We start from the raw sequence: 21,290 nt of genomic DNA on the forward strand, positions 1-21,290 counted from the left end.
TCATTACTGTAAAGAATATATTTGCTTGGTAACTGGTGCTGTGATTTTAAAAGCATTACTTTCTCCCCCCGAGTTCTTTTTTTAATACGGAATCTTTATCCTCGAATCAGACACCGCTGTCATGAAATATACAGAATTCAAAATGTTTTTCAACACTTCAGTGTTCTCCCATGGATTTTTTCACCTTTAGTTTATTGCATGCATGTGTACTTCACAGCAGAGATTTGGGAAATCTGGACTGTATTCATACATTATTCAAACATCAGTTGCTTGGATTTTACTCAAATCAGTTATGCCTCGCACTTCAAAAACTTAAATTAATAAAAAACAGCAGGCACTGCTTACAAACTCCTTACCTGCCCAGATTATGTGTTATAGGAATATGTAAACCCCATGGTTTTCTTAAATATTTGTGATATTATTTCTGATGTTTCTTAAATACCTCCTTGACCACCCAGTTGTAGAAATCACAGCTCCTTTTGAATACTCGTATGATCCTCTTGCAGCTCTTGTGCTATTGTCTAAAGTGCTGAAATCAGGCAGACATTTAACTAAGTTCCTTCCACAGGAACCAAAACCATTTTACTCATCGAAATAATACATTTCATGTTTGTATCTGTGCTTCTTCTCAACAGATAAGAGATGCTTAATCTGTTTACACAGTTGGCTTTTAAGTGACAATACAAATATAAAATTAACAAGGCTTAATTTAACTGGTAAAGAACACAACTCTTCCTGTCGTTCTATATAAAGTGACCAAAAAAAAAATAACTTAAAGGAACTTTAATCAGCTAATGAGCATAGTGCAAACTTGTGTGTTTTTTAAACCATTTAAGACCATATACTGTACATGCTTTCAATGTTAGTTCTGATTAGAATGATAAAATTCTTCCCACTACATGCAGGGATGTGTCTTGTTCTGTATCCATCCTGTAATCAAAGAGCAGTTGTAGTCTTTCTGTGTTAACAGGAAAGTACATTTAATCAGGGTTAGAATAGCAGACGGACTGTAGGAAGGCCATTGATACAGAATTAGAAGAAATGGAAGCTAATCAGGGCTTTGTCACTAGTTTGTTAAGTACAGCAGATTTACGGATATTTTAAATTGAGAATGACTCAGTGTGAAGTACTCTTACACAGTACCTTTGTCAATTTTGTTTCTCACCCCATTTTAAATTAAAAGCTATACACTAGTCTGTAGTGGAGATCCTGGCTGTATATAGTACTGCTATTTTTAATATTGTACCGTAGTCTAACACAGTGCTTCTCAGTCCTTGTCCTACAGTGTCCAACACTGGTTTCAATCGGGCCCTTAAACCATCAGTCCTTATTGGTGACTTGTTTTGTGTTCCATTATGGGTTTGTGGACTACCATGAATACCCCAGTTAATTATTTCCAGTTTCATCACACACAACTTTATGTAGTCTCTCCTTAACGTGCTTACTAAGAATCTGCTCCCTTATTTCTCACTAAAAAGTCTTAATGGTAGATCAGCTGATGACGAACAGACAGGTGGGAATGACACGGTATCAGACACTCGCATGACGAATCAGTGTTTTCCCTTCTGCTTTAATCCGATTTATTTATATTTCTGTTTTCATATTAGAATGGGGACAGTCATGAAACTGACTAATTGGCACAGAGTTCATTCCAACTACTAATCCTATTCAGCTTTTAAGAACTGAAAGCAAATTTTAAAAAGGCCACACACAGGAAACTTAAAATACATTTGCTTCTGCTGTAGAAAAGAAAAATGTAAGAGACAGATGTCATCCAGGACTGAGAACAATTATCCTAGAATATTTTAGAAACCAAGGCCCGTGTGCAGAAAGATAAGCCCAAGCAAATAGATCAGTTGCTGGCAGCAGTTAAAACCAGTGATTAAGAGTACGGATGGAACAAAAAACTGCAGACAGAGGAGTTACCGGGACCAGAACTGAGAACCACGTAACTTATAAGAACAGATCTTTTTTTTCATTATTGGCTACTGTAAGTACTTTCAAATCCTGTGCAGACTCAGGTAGCTGGAACTTCAGGCTTGACATATTGTAGATTTGCAATAGCTTGCACGCAGCTTTTGTAAAGCCATATGAGATGTACATGTATATATAACTGAAACACCATATAGGTATACTTTTTTACAAGTTCTAAAAATAAATACAAGTGAACATCCCTCAACAGAGGGAAAAGATACCAGTTACTCAGTGTACAACAAAAGCTTATTTTCCCAATTTCTTCAAACAATGACACAGTTCAAAAGTCCCTGTAGGCCTTATCTACTCTGAATCACCCATTTGAACAAAGAAGAATAAGAACCACGCATATTGAAGTGAACACTGCAGTTTAAAAAGTTAAAACTTTGTGCTGCTTTTGAATGCAGAACTGGTGTGTCTATATATCCACCACCACCTGATTTCTTACAGAGCTGTTTCCTTCATACAAGGAATTTATTTCTTGTTCAATTCAAATACATAGCATATTTAAATTTTAATGTGTTTATTACATACACCTTCTTGTATTAAAGCTTTTTTTATAATTCAAACTAAGTTGTATTTCAGAATGTATGTGATTACAGAATTAATACAGTGTGTGCAAAACTTGAGATGTGAATGACAAATGTTTTTTTTAGCCTACTGCTGAAGATGTTTTAAAGAACAAGTCCTCTGCAAGACTCAGTTTTCTGTTGGTCTTCTCTGGCTCATTAAAATGTGCGGCCTTAACACAGACATAATAAGCATTTTACACAACATCAAGCACAAAATCCAGCAGACACAGACACATTGGTATTGCAGATCAGTACTGCATCATGAAGGTCTAGTGCAGAAGATTAGTTTTCTATCCTAGGTGTGCCGAATTTGAGTGATAACGGTCCCTCTGTGTGGGGAGATGCTCAGCTAAATATGCCAGAGATCTGAACTCTCGAGTTCCTCTCTGTACACTTGATGACAGGGAACTTGCTAATGAAGAGAAAATAGGACAAGTGACTGACTCCCCTCTTCACCTACACAGTCAGTACAGGGATGTACAGCTCCAAAACCATAGAGCGTGAGGGGGTTCTGGATTTATTTTTCCATTATAATTATTAATTAAATGGTTATAAATTAAATTATTACTAAATCAAATTGAAAAATCTTTTCAAAAGTAGCATTATTTTTACGTGTCTTTTTTTTCCAGCTTTTGAGTTAAAGACTTAATACAATCCGGTCTGACCTACTAAGATATCCTCTGCAGTAAGCCTTGTGTACAATACCATCAATATTTATAGGCAGCACTCATTTTCCATTTCATGTGTTGTAATCTAAACTACTTGGCTACTAAAAGATTGTACAGATTTTACCCCTATTAAAGCTCAAGGAGAAGTCCCATTCGTGGGTCTTTTTCTTGCTTGTTGACATGGTAGACTGTCAGAGATCCCAGCAGCATTAAATTAAAATGATTGCACATTGTTTAGATAAAAAGCCTTTCAATATCTGAGTGCATGTCTTAATGACAGTGATAAGAGGTTAAATGATGCATATTAAGAAATGATTTATGCACCCATATGTGTGCAGTTTTTCTGCAGTCCTACAGCAACAGAGTATACCCTTAGATTAAGAAAAATCAAAGTAAAAACAGTATTTTAACAAAAAGCTGATCAGTGCTTTGAGCTTGCGCAATGTTGAAAAAATGGTTTGTATACTTCAAGTGCATGGCTTGTTCTTTAATTGCCTTACATTTTCCTTGCATATAAGATGATCAAATAAGTGAATTATTACAAGACAATGTGTATAGCTTGTTTCTTCTGTAATTTATAATACTTTTGCATTTAGCAAAATGTATCTCCATTGATTGCAATGGATTTTATGGTCATGATAGAATACCCTTTTCTCCATATGTTACTACAGTAAGGAGGTCTGGGGAAAACTGTTTTGTTTCAGTATCAGTGCTTCTGAAAGGTGATAACTGGTTTTTCTAATGCCATATACAGTAGATTCGTAATCTATTTTTTCATACATACCTGTATACAGCAATATTAAAGGCAAACATAGTTTTAAAAGGTTACTAAACATGGAAACATTTGTAGGCTTCATTGTTTGTACCACAGAATTTTGTGAAACAATATTGTGTTTGTGGTTTCTAACCAGCTAACCATTGAATGAAGAGCCTCCCCAGATACACAGTCTTTGGACTTTTTTTTAGCACAACAATGGCAAAAATCTGTCCTTTTTGCTTTGAAACTACTGTTACTACTGAGAAATCAGATTATGAGTATTATCATAGCTTATTCACTGTTCTGTAAAACACCTCTCAGTCTTAGCCAAACGTGAAGCTAGCACTGCCTGGCACTGTGTCCAGACATGTCGATTTGTCTGGGGAACCAATACTACCAACAGCTAGGGTGCAGGGTCAGGGAAGAAGTCTGTTATTCTCAAATTTGAGGCAGCCCAACTGGAAGACTGCAATGAGTCACAATTAACTCGCACACAGACAGTGACACACCAGGTATGTTTTGCAGTTGGTACACTGTTTAATGAGTCCTGTACATCTAGGTTGGAGTATGAACTGTTTAACCCCAGAGAGACCTTATTCTACTGCTGTGGCTGGTCTGGCAAGCACAAGTGACCTGGGGCTAGTTTGTCAAAACCCACAAAGAGCTCTACAGTGCAGGCACTTAGACTCCTATACGCATTGTAAGCCATGGTCAGGGCTTGTCTAAGGCTCCAGATTCATTGGTTAGATTGCTACCATATGGTTTCTTATCCACTGGACAATGTTGCTAATTATTTTACATTCACACTGTCACTTATCAGTACTCCAATGATGTTCTGTCTCTGTCACCTGCATCGTGTTTCATCATTGATTTAATGTATGGAAATGAATTACGGTTGCAAGTTGCACATTTATACCAATGATTGTACTTTTATATTTCTGTACAAAATTCAAATAAATTTATTCTGCAGATGTTTTCCCCAGGCCTGGGTTTCTCTTTGGCTTAATTGTGATTTGTACTCATTAGTTCTACAGTATATACAACATTATAAAACATGTTGTGATAGAAGTTAAGCTATATGCTTCATATTTCAGCAGACAGTCCTGAATGCCTATATTTTACAAGCCTATGATACGAAGAAATGTAAAAGAACACTAATGTATCTCATCAATTGCATTAAGTTTTTATTGATTTTCATAATCATGCTAAATTTCCAAATAGGCACTACCAGGAACTGAACAGTCCAATTCCATGGACTTTAACTCAAGTTCAACTTCTCAGGATACAAATCCACCAGTATAGTCCAGTAATCCTTACCAGTGACTTTGTTAGTGAACATATTTATCTTCTCTGTTTCCTGTCAGCTATAAACAATCTGTTTATTCATAGTCAATCCTGATCTCGTCAGTTTCGCTGCCCCGTCCTGGGCTGTTTGAAAGAGAGAGGCGAGAGCCTGTCGGAGTTCATCTGTTACCTGTCACTCATCCTCCCTTACACACATCTGCCAGACTCATACTTGCTTCACATTTCTCTCTGCAGTGGAAATGTTGCATTATCGCAGTGCAGGTGACACTTTCCTAGACCTATCCTTTAATTAGAGTGCAGTTAGCACCCTATCTGATCATTTCTTTAGAGTTTATGTTTAATAAGGGGCTAACTGTATTTCAAGATTGCTTTTTTTCTTATTACCATAGATTTCTATAGTTCATCCTTTTTTTTTTGTTTCATTAGGCATTGGAAGCAATCTTGAGTTTATAACCTTTTGCCTCTCTAAATGTCATATTTCCTCTTGCTGTTTTTGTTTTCCTCTCCTGTTTGGTCTGTGCATGGCTCAGGCAGTCAGACATGGTAACTGGGAGTACGGTGTTGAAACACTTGTCCAACACTGAATTTTAAATAGCAACTCCACGATCCTCTGAGAGGCATCTGAATTTGAGCAATCCCTCAGACACGCACGCATTTTAAAAACTGGACATTTCGTGACTTAAGGCTTCAGTTTGTCAAGAGTACAAACCAGAAAGGTATCTGACTGGTTTGGTCTACTCATCAGAATCTAGACGTTAACAGCACAGATTTTTTTTTTAATCAGACATTTGAGAGATGCAAAGCCTACTTCTCAACCTCACTGTCAAAACGGAAACGTTGCTGTACGGTGTTGCGGTACATCACTACGGCTGTTAGTAGCAGATTAACACAGACCCCAACTGTCGCCCTGCTTTGGATAACGCACAATTTAAAAAAATAACACTCCTTGAAGAACGTGCTGATCTGTAAAGGCTGGAGAAGTGTATAAAAAGCCTGCACAGTAAAAGTCATGCATTACTGCATTGTCCATTTAGGGCTGTCAGTCACATGCCATATGATGATAAAACAGCCTATAATAGCACAAGATAGATGTCATCTTGACACCATTCCTTGCTCTGATATAGAATGTGTTTTTAAGCATCTGACACCAAAGCCACAGTCTTCTTTTATTCATAAGCAGGAGCAGAAAGGAAAGCTGCAATCCATTTTTTGCTCACTTTGCAGCAAACCAATTTTGTTCCTTTAACTGCCTTTGAATGAACTGCCCGAGCAAAGGCAGGCTTACACTTCACTGATCCTAATCCAAGCCTTTCCAAACCCATGCACTGCCCCCACTGAGCAGGCAGTGGTGTGGCTGGTTGTTCTGAGCTACTGTATGAAGCCTTTAATCATTCCAGTTTATTCCTGCAGCTTCGTTCAAGGGCCCCTACCTGGTGAACAAAGACTGCTGCTATGTGCAGCTGAGATCTCAAAATATCTGTCAACGTCCTGACAAATTGAAATCGGAATGATTTGGAACAGTCCAATTTTATTTTATTGGAAAAAAAAGGCAGGGAAACAGTTGGGGGTACTAAACTCTAAATTGAAAAGGCAATCAAAACAAAATGTTCTTTGAAATTCTGATGTCCCTCTGCCTTGTTCTTATAATTGTCAGGTTAGAAACCTTGTTAGCTCTCTTAGCAAAGACAGGCTGAAGGCCATCAATGTCTATAAACCACGCCATAAAGAAGGGCAGAATAAATGCTCTCTCGGTTGTATATCAGAACCACTTTGTTTCCTACTTACTTTATCTCCAATACATTCTGACCACATTAAAAAGTCCTTACCTTTGCAGGATATTGATGATTCTGGGTTCTGCTTTTGGAGGCCCTTTTCTTCAGCAGGAGTGTTGTAGCCGAGCTGCAGGAGGTGCTAGGCTGTGCTTTTGAGTATTTAATTCATTTTTCAAAGGGAGTTCCACACTCACTGAAGAGCCATTGAGCAATTACCCAGTGTTTCTCCTCTGCTTCACAGGTTGCTAAGGGGTGTAAAGCAAGTTCCCCTATAGCAGTGAGCACTGATAATCTTAAGGTTAAGCAAAAAGGTCATCAGACAACACGTCATCGTGTACACACTGTCAACCCTGAAAATGAGGCTGTTTCATCAAAGTGGATCTGACGTGTTGGAAGCTAACCCTGCTGTGCTGCCTCTGTACTGCTCCTTGGCATCTAGCAGGAGGTCTGACTTACCTCGGCAATAACTGTGTAGAAAAGCCAAGCAGCAGAGTTACCAGCTTGTCTCCCTACAGGCTGAGTAGTTTTCTTGTTTGCCTAGCTATAAAGTGCTAAGCTTCCACATCAAGGTGAAATTAATGACTAAATATGAATTAATTGAGATTAATTAGGAGCACCACCACCTTCAGCTGCAATACTCTGATCTTTTACAGTTGACCTCATCTGACATCTTGTCCTGGAAACAAGCTCAGTGGCTAATTGCACACTGAACAACTTTCTTATACGTCTTTAGATGTCTGATCTTGGTGGTATATCGTTTATTTTAAAATCAAGTTTTCATCATCTCTCTACACACCTCTAGGGAAAAGAAAAAAAAAACTCTTACAGGAGGAACCAGAAACATTTCCCATCAGACTTCAGATTACTGGCAGTTTGATGCCATCAGCCTTGATGCTCTCCACAGACCTGGGAAGTAGAGTCATTACTGCAGTACCGTTGTCCTGCCAAAGTGCATTTCATATGGCTGTACTGTAGTTCATCTAATAGGGAGCAGGCTGCAGGTGGCCAGCAAAGTCAGCTCTGGTAAATAACAAAAAAAATCCTGGCACAAAAGAAGCCCCATAAATCCCACAAATCGTTTCAACATGACCTTGTAAAAAAATGGAGATTATGCAGGAAGAAGCAAAGCTAAACACAAGTGATAATCACCCCATAATCACAGTAGATCCTACAACACTTCTCCTACATATGCAAGGAAGCCCACCACCCTTTATCATTTATATAAAGAGGGGAAAAGGACTGGAAAAGGCACTTTGAGCCTTTGCGTTAAAGAGTGACTGGCTCTGGAGGAACAGGGATATTTCAGGACTGGAGCCAGTTTTTTTATTGGGGGTGGGGGGGCGCTGGGGGAGGCTGCTTCTCTCATCCCCTGGTTCATTTGCCTTGTTCCAGGGGGAGGGAGAAGACACGAGTATCAGATATGAATTTTCCCTTACTTTGAAATCTGAAACTGAGAGGACGCTAGATCTAAACGGGGCAGATTATAGACCCCCAACGCCAGCTCCCTCAGAGCACTGGGCCTGGGATATTAATTACTCCGCTGAAATTCAACAGCAGGAATGCTATCGCAGACAACAGATTGGAGTCTCTGCTATGGCATTTAGAAAGTTCCTAATAAAGAGGTCTTAACCTTCTTACTATATCTCTCTTCTCCAATCAAATCAACCTTCTCTACACACACATTTTAAAAAAAAAAAACCTTATTCTTAAGAAAGAACAGCTGTTTCATGTTATCTACAGAACTGCTGTCAGCCATTATCTGTGAACTGGCCTCTATAGGCACCAGCATTTATGTCAAATTGCCATAAAAGCACAGGCAAAAAGCTACCCGATGTTTTTAAGGGTGTCAATGATTTCTGAGGCATTTATGGATGAATCAGAGACCTCCAAAAAATATTCCCCTTGCAGTGCAGAACAACAGTGTCTATAAAACAATGTGATGAGTCTTTTTTAAATCATAATGGGTGAAAAAAATCTTTTAATTTTCTGCAAGATTTTGAACCTGACATCTAGGCTATAAAAGCTGCCCATAGATCATTCTCAACTCTAATTAACAACAGTCAAGACAGTATACAATATATTTTCACTCTCTCTTGTCTCAAGAGGGCATCAAGGGTTCAAAATCAGTTCAGCATTTTAGTTGTTCAAATCCAGGTCATGAGGCAAGTGACCAAATAAATTTAGAATGTATTAAAAAAATTATATGATTCCATTACATCAATCCAAAACGTAGTCCTCAGAAATGTGACTGGTACATTTATTGAAAATGATAATTTTTTCCCAAGGTATCTGAATCTCGGTCCTAATCGTCAAGACCATCTTATTTATATATCAAATCAATAATAAGCACACATCTTTATCCATCAATATTAAAATATGGAGGAAAAAAACTTTTGAAGGATTAAAATGAAATTATTGAAACCAATGTAGACAGAGGTACAGACGTTCCAGAAACTAGAGATCTTTATTTAATAAATTCGGTCATAAGTAATGTTCACTAGCCTTCTAAAAGACTGAAGATATGAAGACAAACCTGAACAAAATAATAAACCAGAGCAAACAAGCTGTTCTAAAACTGAACAGGAATCATAGAATACCAATCCCGTCCCTGCTCCAGCCCTTTACAGGGTGTGTGGCGGAAGTAAGAGATGCAGAAAAGTGCTGAAGTGCTCTCATGGCACGTTTTTAGAACGGGCAACAATTACATTCACAAAACCGTTGTTCTTTGTCAAAATGTCTGCTTTCATTTTCTTCAGCTCTTCTTTGATTTCTTCTTCGGACATATCTGAGACTGGCAGTGCCTTGACTTTGGAAAGAAAGTCCTCAATCAGCTTTTCACCCTCCTGGAACATAGAAGAAAATGCATAAAACTGACGTATGCATTCCAAGCTCAAAGATACAGTATGTACATTTCCTGCTTAGCTACAGTACAACAAAGCTGCTGGTCCGTTCTGGAAGAACCGCAGTGAAGAGAAGGTAAATTGCAATTTATGAACTTGACAAAAAACTTCACTTGCTTTTTGGATTTAACTGCTACAGGCCGTTATGCTTTCAAAAACCAGGTTAATCAACCAATCAAGAGAACTGCTATGCACTGCGAGAGAAACATCTGCCTGAGTAGCCCAAGCTGGCCTGATGTCCAGCATTCAGGGGAAGCACTTCCCGATAGATCTCTACTGGTGAGAGGTACTGTATACAGAGCCACGGGCACAGACAGCCCTGTACATTGTTATACTCATTACCAGCGAACTACATATCAAAGTCCTCCATAAATTTGTTTTGTGTAATTTGCTGAACAGCAGGCTCCGAGAGCTGGAAGTCGATACCCAACACCATTTTTATTTTCACGTAAATGGATTTTTTTTTCTGTAGAATTGCAAAATACAAAAGTGGTCACATTCCACTGCTTTAGCCAAAATGGATATTAGAGATAATTCAATTTTATGGCCAAGCTTATATCAGAAGTCTATACATTTAGAAGATCATTGTACAAACACAGCAAATATATCAGTTAAAGTTCAGTACTTGACCAAGAATTTGTGCAGACTATAAACAATCTGAACGGCAGATTTTTTTTTTTACTGTAACGAATCTAAACACTACATTCTTAAATAGTATTGAAGTACAGAGTGTTCATATAGATATAGTAGGAGGCAAAGGAGTCGCCAAGCTTTTCCCGCATGATTTTTCTTCAACAGAGGAACTTTGCACAGTATAGAGTTACTATATGGCTTCCCAGTACCAGCACACGGCTGCACTCGGGCTCGGAGGGAACAGTACCTGTCGGTCCAGGCGGCTCCTCTTGGCAGCAGGGCCCTCCCCGCCCTCGTCCGACCTTTCCACATGCTGGAACTCCTCCAGCTCCAGCGCCTTCTCCTTGGCGCTCTCGATCACGTGCTTCGGGAAGCTGGCCAGCTCTGCCACGTGGATTCCGAAACTCTGATCGCAAACGCCTGGAGGAGAGAGAGCACACGCCGTCACCTGTAGCGACTCGGGACGCAGCTCAGGGGACGAACCCGCTCCCCGCTCCCCGCCCTGGGAGTTTGAATTTCAGCCCCACAACGGTGTTGAACACCAAACCATTTGCAATTACATCCTTATCATTTAACCACTTTTACATGCTGACCTCCGAGTCCCTTTAGGCGCACAATGAGTGCACGTTAAGGGGACCGAAGGAAGGCTCTGTTTATTCCACTTACAATGCAAGTCAATAATAAAATAAACTTCATAGGCTTCAATGTTAATAAAGGGAATACAGGAATAGCATCTAGTCAATTTAAGCACATGGATTTCGACTGAAATGTGCAATCTCTCCAGACTTCATTTTGCTAAATTAAAATGACAAATTGCAGATTGCTTGGTTAAAGCTCTGCTTTGCTGTCTGAAATCTCTTTCACTTCTGGGATGCGGTTTTGTGGCGAGGCAGGTGCTTTAAGAACTCTTTCAAATGCATTATTAATTATTTTTTACACTGCCAGTCAACTCAATTCTCTTGAATGGACACAGAAAGCAGCTAAAAACGGGCATGTTTTGAATCTCTACATGGAAATTACACCATTAAATGATCAGAGACAGCCTCTCATACAGTGTTGGTTTGAAGTATTTCATGGATATCTGTTCCATGAAGACGCATTCAAGTGTGGAAATGAATCCTGTAAAACACATGTATTTTTCATTTACTATATATGACATTGTTCACATAGGTTGTTTTCTCTTTTACAGTTACATTCTAATGCAGACTCCTGGATCCACAATTCACCTGCTAATTTCTGAAAACAAAAAACTCTGGTAAAAACGAAAAACAAAAAGTATAATTAGATAAACACTATCATGGATGTAGACATGGCTGGCAAAAATAATGAAAGACATTTCTCTTCAAAAACATCAAGACTTACTTAATAATTCCTGACAGTGATCCCCACAGGGCTTGACTGAGGCACAAGGCTAATTGACAGCAGTGTTGCATGAAACCTGTTTCTCTTGTCATCATTGATTCTGTTTCCTATGAAAAAGTCTGATGCATTTATTTCACTGCTCTATCAGCACAACTGGACGTTGGGAATATCAGTTCAGAAATACTTTAATTCAACACACTTCTTACATTCCAAAAGACAGTCCATCAGCAGTGGCTGGTGATGGCAGAGAGAGAAGAGGCAGACGGTTGTATTCATGGGCAGACAGAAACACATTGGTGAGCTGAGCCTGCAATGCTATAAGCAGGCCTCTGGCACCAGCGTGAAAACACAAAGATAAGGTAGGTGGCCATCCAGCCTTGAGAGATCTGCAGCCAGAGGCTGCTCCAATCCCTTAGGCTCTGCAGGCAGCCCGTCTCCATGCATCTTTGGAAACCAAGCCATAAATTAAGCCAGCTTCCTCCAGCACAAGAAGGCTGCCTCTTGTGCCAATTCACAATGGAGAAGCACCCTTCCAGTAAACTGTAAAAGGACTGATAACCAAGCAGTGCAATCTCACACAGACCTCTTTTCAGGAGATCCAACAGAAGCAGCACTCGAAGGGAATATTTATTTGTTAAATCGCAAAGGCAGATCAGTAATAAATGTAAACTGAACTCAAGAACACATACACACCAAAATACAAATACAGCAGTATAAAAGGAACTACTGTATACCTAACAGTATATTGCATAATATTGCACTGCATTAAGGAATGAGAGTGTCTGACAGCAGATATGTTTCTCATTGCAGAATGCAAATTAATTCTCAGAGAAGGGCTTTACTAAAGTATGAGTGAGGCTCCTTAAGAATTGCTACTTTGAAATTGATATAATGTATATAATATACAGCTCAAATAATTCTATCAATTTCTTTGTGCCAGCCACATAATATAATTAATGATCTCTTGAAAGTCAGACTGTCTCAGTTTTACTCCTTCACTGACAAGCAGATGTGACTGCACAGTACTAGTGGAATTCATTGGATTGTAGTCCCTTTTTCAGAAGAGGTTCATACAGGAGAATCTGGTTCAATGGCGAAGGACTGTTCATAAACAGGTGAAATGACAAAATGAATGAATTGCTAATAAAGAAACTGGGGCTGCTTTGCAGTCCAGCCAAAATGCCAAAGAGAGTTCACAAAATGCAAAAATCAAAACACACAAATACAACTGAACATCTCTATGCCATAGAAAGATAAGAAAAAATAAAACAGACTGTGAAAAGAGGAACTGGACATGACAAGACATGCGGGACGTTGTGCATGGGTAGCAGTGATGTGTGCACGTCTCTGACACCTGCCTTTCTTGACACGGTAGAGCATGGTGAGCGTGTTGTCTGTGGTCAGCGCCGTGACATGCAGGTTGCTGACAGTGGAGACCTGCTCAGCAAGAGCTGTCAATTCATGGAAGTGCGTGGCGAAGAAGCAGAAGGCCTTGATGCGCGTGGCGATGTACTCCGAGATCGCCCAGGCCAGCCCAAAGCCATCGTACGTGGAAGTGCCTCGGCCCAGCTCGTCAACGATGATCAGGGAGTCCTCTGTTGCTGACCTGCACATACGCAGAGGACAACGGCGTGAGCCCCAGGAGAAAACAAGCACACTCCAAATTTTTAACTACAAATCTTAGTGGTCTTGAGATGGTGAGGATTGCGCCTAGTTACATATATATTTTGAAAAAAACATCCAACAGATTCAAAAATTGGACCTATACAAAGGAGGGGAACCTAAGTGAACAAAGATCTTAAGATGCACAAAAGCCTCCAACAGGCTTTTCACTAGCAAAATGTAACCATATCATATTTCCATTAAGAACAGCTTCTTCAACCAAGTGGAATTTATACTTATCTGAGGTGCTGTGAAAAGAACATTTAATAGTCAACTCTACCCCAATTTGGAATTTCTCCTCCCTGACAAACTCAGCTCATCAGTATAACTGACACTAGCGAATGAATACAGCACAGTGTGCACATGTTCTCAGAAACCCTCACTTCGCTCATTCCCACCGTCAGTGCACAAAGCCAATGAGAGCTGGAGCATCACAGGGAGACCAGATGCATTTTACAACAATTAGCACTGCAAGCTCACAGATGCCTTTCAGGCAAATGCTTATATGATTGGGGATGCAGCAGTATTGTAAATCAAGAATACCCAAGGCTATAAACTTTTTCATCATACATTTATTCATAGAAGCTGTCTAGCACCTATACAACTAGGTTTTAAGGACTCTTCTTCTCCATTTTCAAGTAGTAAATCTCAACAGGGCACATTGTTGCATATGGTTCTCAGTCTTGGCAGATTGATTTACATGCAAGATGCATGTATCTGCCATCCTAGGAGATACTAGAGAATTTAATTTTCCTAATTCTAGACTTGATAAGACTTAAAATTTAGCTATGATTTCTGCCATTTATAATATTGAATATATAATATTGAAATGCACCCTGGAAGATCACATTAGATATATGAAGTAAATGCTTTAACAAATCTCAGATCCTTTAGCTACAAGATGTGTACACTCACGGTGGTATTATAATACCTCAAACACAGAAATGTGATATGGCATTTACCACTGTATTATGTTCTCCCCACTGATGGTAAATAGTATATGGTGCTTTGGTGAAAGCTGTTCCATTCAGTTGAATTTTTTTTTTAAATCACGTTGCTCTAATTGTGAATGCTTAAACTGAACACTGCAAGGGGATCAACTTCTAGCACTCAGGAAAGTGTATATCATTTGTAATTAAAAATGGCACTGTTTTGAAAGTGGCCGAATACTTTTGCAAGGCAAAACATGGTTTTATGTAACATTTATCAAACCCCCTTAAAATCAATTACACTGATCACACAGTGATCAGTGTATTTTGCTTACCGAAATAGATTTTTAGTCTCAATTAGAGCAAACAAACATTATTGTTCTCCATATTCTTTCTGCTGTAAAGTTCTGAGGCAAATGAAACAAGCCCTGAGCACCAACAAAACTAATTAACAGAAATCACTTTGTGCAGGAAATGAACTAGCTGTGTTCTCTAAAAGTACCACTGAGCCCTGAAACATCTTTCAGAACAACATCTTTGCAAGCGAGACTCCGTCTTGCTTCTACCTCTCATTTAGCTGTTCCCCTATCTTTCCTGTGGTCATGGCAACCACTCTTATTTCAGTTGGCATTTTTTTTGTTTGGTGACTCTAATGAGAAACTTGACAGCAAACAATGATTTCTTCATTTGGCAGTTTAAAAAGAAATCCAACAGAAAGTTTCCCATTTATATTCCATGAGGGCTAACAGTATCAATGCTCGGTTTTCTTCGCTAGCTTTAAAGGTAGCCATTGACAAGACCTACCGGAGGATCGAAGCGGTCTCCAGCATCTCAGCCATGAATGTAGACACGCCCTTCAGCGTGCTGTCGCCAGCGCCCACGCGTGCCAGCACACAGTCCACAATGCTGATCTCCGCCGAGTCGCACGGCACAAAGCAGCCAATCTGAGCCATCAGTACGATTACGCCCACCTGCCTGATATATGTGGACTTGCCTCCCATGTTGGGACCTGTGAGGCAAGACAACCCACAGTCAGTGCTTTCAGATGACACACACCGGATGGATGTAAAAGCTACTATTGAACAGTGACCCTCGTCCGTTCTAACTGTTATATCAAATACAATGGTTGGTCGAACTTTTATGGTGAAATATTTCACTTCTACAAGTATTGCTAGTGAATAACTAGTTAATAAATGGGAAAAAAAGTGGGTCAAGCCAGGAAGCTAAAATTAAAACTTATAAGGGACACTTAAAACTGCTCCAAATGAGATGTAGCATACAGTCCTAAAATAAGTTAATTGCCTCCTCCCGAAAAAAAAATGAAACTTGTTCTGATTAATGACCGGCTTTGCTAGGATTGCTTGAATGGCACTTGAGTCTGTTAAGAGCGGTCCTTCCTTTGCTTTATGGAGCTCACTTTATTAACTCTGCTTTTCTCAGGGTAATGCAGGAATGCGGACAGAGAACGTCAAGGGCTTCCCGTATAGAGAGGCGCTGGCTAGCGGCAGAGCCTCACCCGTGATGATGTGGAAGGTTTCCTGGCCGCGGATAAAGCTGACGTCATTGGGAATAAAGACGATGTCGTCCTGAGCCTCGATGCAGGGGTGACGCGCCCCCTGCAGGCTCAGCTTCCCCGACCCCTTCTCCAGCATCACAGGGCGCACATAGGGCACGGGCGCTGCGTTCGACACCTGGGCAAAGCTCACCACCGCATCCAGCTGGGCAATAACGTCATTCAGGATCTGGATGGGCTCCACATAACCTGAGGCAACGGCACAGACACGCAGCATGGTGAGGGACCGGGCACGGCTCCGATGCTGTTCATTTCAGACAGCAGCGAGAGGACAGGCATATTAATGACCACAGAGCCCTACAAACTTAGTATAACATCAGCACCCATCACCCCAAAATAGCAATAGCAGAAATATCTGGCTTTCCCAAAACATTACCACTCCCATGACACAAATCTGGACCTACCGATCTGCATCAGGCCCACGAAGCCAAGCTAACGGTTTCATCTTGAATTCCATTCCATATTATATCTGGTGCTGTACTGAAAACAGTGCATATCTTTATGTCGGACCTGCCCACTTCAAAAAGGTAGGGTTTATACCCAAGTCCAGTGAGGCAAAAGGTATTTGGGTAAAATGAAATTTCTTCAGTAGCCCTTTAAACCAGCATTCTTTCCTGGATAACCTATGGAGGTGTCAGAAACCTCACATTTCACTGGCAGATAACACACTGGAGGACCTGTGGAGACGAGTCATTTGAAATGTTTTCAAATAAGAACATCCTTATTCTCCAAGGCTTTATTGTTTATTAAGACAGGAAGATGCTTTGCAATTTGACAACATGCATGAGTATATTAAAAAAACACAAGAATGTGACAAAGTACAGAGTGAAGGGTCAGTTTAAATTAAATCTTTAATTAAGAGAAGAATATGAGTTAATCGGGAACCAGTACCAAGAAAAATGAGATGTTGTCTAGAATTAGGATTTTTAGCCTAAAATAAATATTAACCAAAGTCCTGGATAACCTAAAGAGGTGTCAGAAACATTGCAAATAAGCCACAAAGCAGCATGACACTAGAAAATGAAACAACAACCTAGTCGAACTGGAATTAAAGGAAATAACAACTTAATTAATACTCATTCTATAACTCCCAAGTGAAAAAACTAAATGCAACCTGAAGATGAAACCTTATTAGTATGCAGGGTAAAGTCATTAGAAAGAAAGCCATTTTCTAATCTACGGAGAAATATTTTATTTCAAATTAATGAGCCATCAGCAAAATATTTTTTTTGGCCTTTTTAAAACCAGTTTTTAGAATTCTTTATCAGAATGCATCAATTACTGTTATGCTTAAAGCCTTTTGACATGGTACACAATTGTTGTAAGTTCAAGGCATTAAAATACAAGATCTGAGGAGAATACAGAAACATTCTGAAGTGTTCCAGAAAAGGACTTTTCTCTTGCTAAAACCTCAAAAAGGGACTATTCTCTTGCTAAAACCTCAGCAGTAATCTGTAAACTGGGGCTGTATAAAGTCATTTTATCGTAGGAACTGCACACAGCCCTTAAATTGGGTCTGTTATGCAGTATATGGATAGATTTAAATTTGCTTTATTTACATAATTGCTTTAATGAAACTTCTTTGAGTAAGCTTGCCAACTGTGTGAGGGAAAATGATTTTCATGATGGACTTTTTAGACACAGAAATAAACGTTTAGGGGAAAAAAAGAATGCGCTTCTTTATTAAACTCATTGCTGGAAAACAATTCCAGCATACACTGTCCTCAATACCACACAAAGTCTGAATTGTATTCTGACTCTATTACATTGCAGTATAAATAAACTACAGATAATTTGGTAGCAATGAAAGCAATACAACCATTTTATAATTGTACTGCTTTGAGCACAGATACAGAGGAGCAGAGATGTTTACAGTGGAAAAACATGAGACGACCGAGGATTCTTGCCTACATTTTTGAAAATTGCTTTCTATACCCCTATGCAAGAATTGAAGATTTTTTAATCAGCTTGGCTCCCTGCTACGACCCTCATACTTGTGGAGGAGGCACATGCTGTCTTCCTGCAATGTACTCTCGTCAGAATCATTTTTCATGCTGTCAGTCCCACAATGCCTGTGCAGGAGATTTAGTGTGAACAAGAAGAGCTATCTGCAATAACAAACAATCAGCCAACACATTTACAACAGCCTCCCTTTCATACATAACCTTTCTGAAGCTCTTACGATGAGAATCCCAGCAACACCCTGGGCTTACAGGTGGATGTCAAGGCCAGGGGTCTGTCTCGCACAGCAGGCAGCCGGAGCCCACTTTTCAACAGTGGTACCTCGATTGTTCTTCTTCACATTGACTCACTATTTAGGCCACTGTCACACAGAGCGATTTCTAGCTTTCATGAACTAACATGCACTGCTAGCACAGAACATTTACTCTTATTTCAGCACCTTTCCTTCCTATTAAGGTATTCAGCCTTCTGAACAGTAATGAGTTGTAACTATATAAATATTATGATTATTACAATAAGCTAATAATAAATAAAAACATCTAATTTTATTACTTTGTTATTTCTAAACATGTCAGAAAAATGCAAGACAAAAACAAGCCCAGGAATTAATTGCTGTTAAGACTGTCTCCATAGATTGTCTCCCTCTGCTTGGTGCAGCACACACCTCTCGCAGGCTGATTACTGGACAGAGGAAGATTGGTTCATTTTCTGAAGACTGCCCCATAACTTACACTTACAAAGCAGCCTTATGTAAAGCCCTGAAACCTTAACTTTTTGTGCAAACTTCTTCGTACAAACCCTACAGCAGAGATTAGCTTCAGATTATACTGGTAAAGTTATTATACCATAGTCTTAGAAATCTTCTTCCATCTAAAAAAAACCTTTAGTCAATAAAAAAGACCTTAGTGATAATTTCAAACATGGCTACCCGAGGGGTGCAGGAACAGGAACACTAGCACACATCCAGCCCTCACCTGTGGAGATGCTGATGATTTCCTTCACAATGGCATTCTGGGCCTCCTCGTACTCCTCCCTGCTCCTGGTATATTCCTCGTTCAGAGAGCTGAGTTTGCTGTAATTACAGGGACAACGAAAACGTGAGCTTTCACACATCTCCACCATTGACTCCTTGTGCTGCTGGCTTCACCCCAGCTCTAGCTGCCTGCATTGGGACACTGCGTTTCAGACCCAGCATCTAAGAAACACATCTCAACCACTCATGCTCCTCCCAGGACCTAAGGTCTGCCTTTTGCTTCTTCGCGTATTTAACATGTATGTTTTGATCTTATGCACCTCTTCTATATTGCAGCTCAGATTTATGACGTTGGGTAAATAAAAGTACTTTATCACTAACAAAGCACAATCAATCCTGATTCTTTGATGTACAAAATTGTGATTTCTCAAAATAGCACAGTACCTTTGTTAATGCTTAGACTACAAGGAAATCCCACACAAACAGCCTGCCTGTGTCAATAATAAGGTTGTCACTTGTTTTTGGCTGATGTTTCACTTAACCTGAACTTGAACTTTATTGCCATATGTAACCGGTACTGGTACAATGGAATTCTTACTTACAGAAAGTTTCTCGATTGTAAAACAAGTGTAAAAAACAAAACAAAGTGCAAACAGTGCATCAAGACAATGTACAAACAAACAATAGACAATGTGCAAGTAAACATGCAGACAGTTTGAATGTAAACAATACAGACGTGTAAACAATGACTGGAGACGTACAATAAATAAATTACAATGAGGTAGATGGTGATGGAGTAGGTGTGGTCCGAGGGGGATGGCTAAATGTGTTCGCCAGTCTCACTGCTTGTGGATAGAAGCTATTGAAGAATCTAGTGGTAAGTGTGCGTATGCTCTTATATCTCTTGCCTGAGGGCAGTGGGGTGAAGAGCTCATGCCCGGGGTGGTGACTGTCCTCTGTGATGGCCAGAATTCTACCACGGCAGCGGTCCTCATAGAGCTGTTTAATCTCGGTGAGACCGCAGCCGATGATCTTCTGGGCCATATTGACCATTCTCTGCAGTGCCTTTCTTTCTCGCGAAGAGGTGTTGCCATACCACACGGTGATCCCGTTGGTGAGGACGCTCTCGATAGTGCAGCGGTAGAAGTTCACCAACACATGTATTGGCATCCCCCATCGCTTGAGGCACCTCAAGAAATAAAGGCGCTTTTCCACAGTCAGTTTTATTTTAGACGTGTGGGGGTGGCAAACTTCATTAAAAGCTAATGGCCCATTTCAAATCTGATTTGATCATCTCGGGTCAGTGCGCATCCTGTCCAGTTGCCTCCAGTGCCGACTTCCCTTGACTGCAGCTGTAACTTTCGCAGTGAGTGGTTCTTTCAGCATAAACACTTGAGACTGAATGTTCGCATGAGGGACACACAAACAGGACGCGCTCGCACGTGTATGACAAGCGGTTGGAAAAACAACAGAGCAAGCCTAAACAAAAACCCATCCAGCGTGAAACGGCGTCCTATGGCCTTTAAAACGTAGCATTGAACTACAGTCCAACTAGCACATCACTCTTGATTCTGTTAGAAGGGCAATGTGCTGTACATTAAAAAAAAATCATCAAATTTGTAAGTCAAGGAAAATCTACTTAGAAAGCCCATTCTTTCAGTCAGTTTACTGATACCCAATGCATCTGTGCAGGGCTCAGTAAGAACTGCTATGATAAACAAGACCTCAGCGCTTAGAATCCTGCCAGTGAGGTGACAGCTGACACTAAGGCTGATGCACACAGCACAGACAGCACCAGACCCACACTGCTGACTTCGACAGCAATCGCCCTCATAGTGGTTCTACCCAGCAACATCTGAAGTAGCAGTACACTGGGAAGTGGCCTTTTCCTGCGTGAGATGGGAAGCCAAGATAAAAGAAAAATCTTACGAGCTGCAAAGCTTACAAGTGAGCGAACCTACGTCAGCCTGGCTGGCTTACTGTGAAGAGCTGACAGACTGACGGGCAGTTTGTGTCAGCCAGGATGCATTAACCCTGCTGTTGTATTTTAACCCCGCACACTGCACCAGCTGTAATACAGCTTTCACTTCTGACAGAGCTCAAAGCTCTTATACTGCTTTCCAACTATTCCTAGAGTGAGCTTTTTTAAACTGGATACTTATTTTTGGTTTTCGAAGAGCCAGGAGCTGGACCACTCTCCCCCCAGTCACACAGGCCCCTTGCAGGGAGAGATTACTTAGACTGCCCA

At 40.2% G+C, this 21,290-nt stretch overlaps 1 protein-coding gene across 2 annotated transcripts in view; it reads right to left on the minus strand.

Moving 5' to 3' along the window:
- Nucleotides 1–9,485: 9,485 nt before the first annotated feature.
- Nucleotides 9,486–21,290, minus strand: part of msh2 (mutS homolog 2 (E. coli)) — a 43,754-nt gene continuing 31,949 nt past the window's right edge. For both annotated transcript variants that reach the window (XM_069179881.1, XM_006638778.3), the window contains exons 11-16: nt 19,044–19,141; nt 16,051–16,296; nt 15,339–15,543; nt 13,302–13,549; nt 10,829–11,001; nt 9,486–9,891 (exon numbers count right to left, since the gene is read on the minus strand). In XM_069179881.1, the coding sequence (XP_069035982.1) occupies nt 9,721–9,891; nt 10,829–11,001; nt 13,302–13,549; nt 15,339–15,543; nt 16,051–16,296; nt 19,044–19,141 (1,141 nt within the window). In that variant the 3' untranslated portion in view covers nt 9,486–9,720. The remainder of the gene's footprint in view (nt 9,892–10,828; nt 11,002–13,301; nt 13,550–15,338; nt 15,544–16,050; nt 16,297–19,043; nt 19,142–21,290) is intronic.

The sequence above is a fragment of the Lepisosteus oculatus genome, chromosome 17, assembly GCF_040954835.1.
Source record: "Lepisosteus oculatus isolate fLepOcu1 chromosome 17, fLepOcu1.hap2, whole genome shotgun sequence".
Taxonomy (NCBI): domain Eukaryota; kingdom Metazoa; phylum Chordata; class Actinopteri; order Semionotiformes; family Lepisosteidae; genus Lepisosteus; species Lepisosteus oculatus.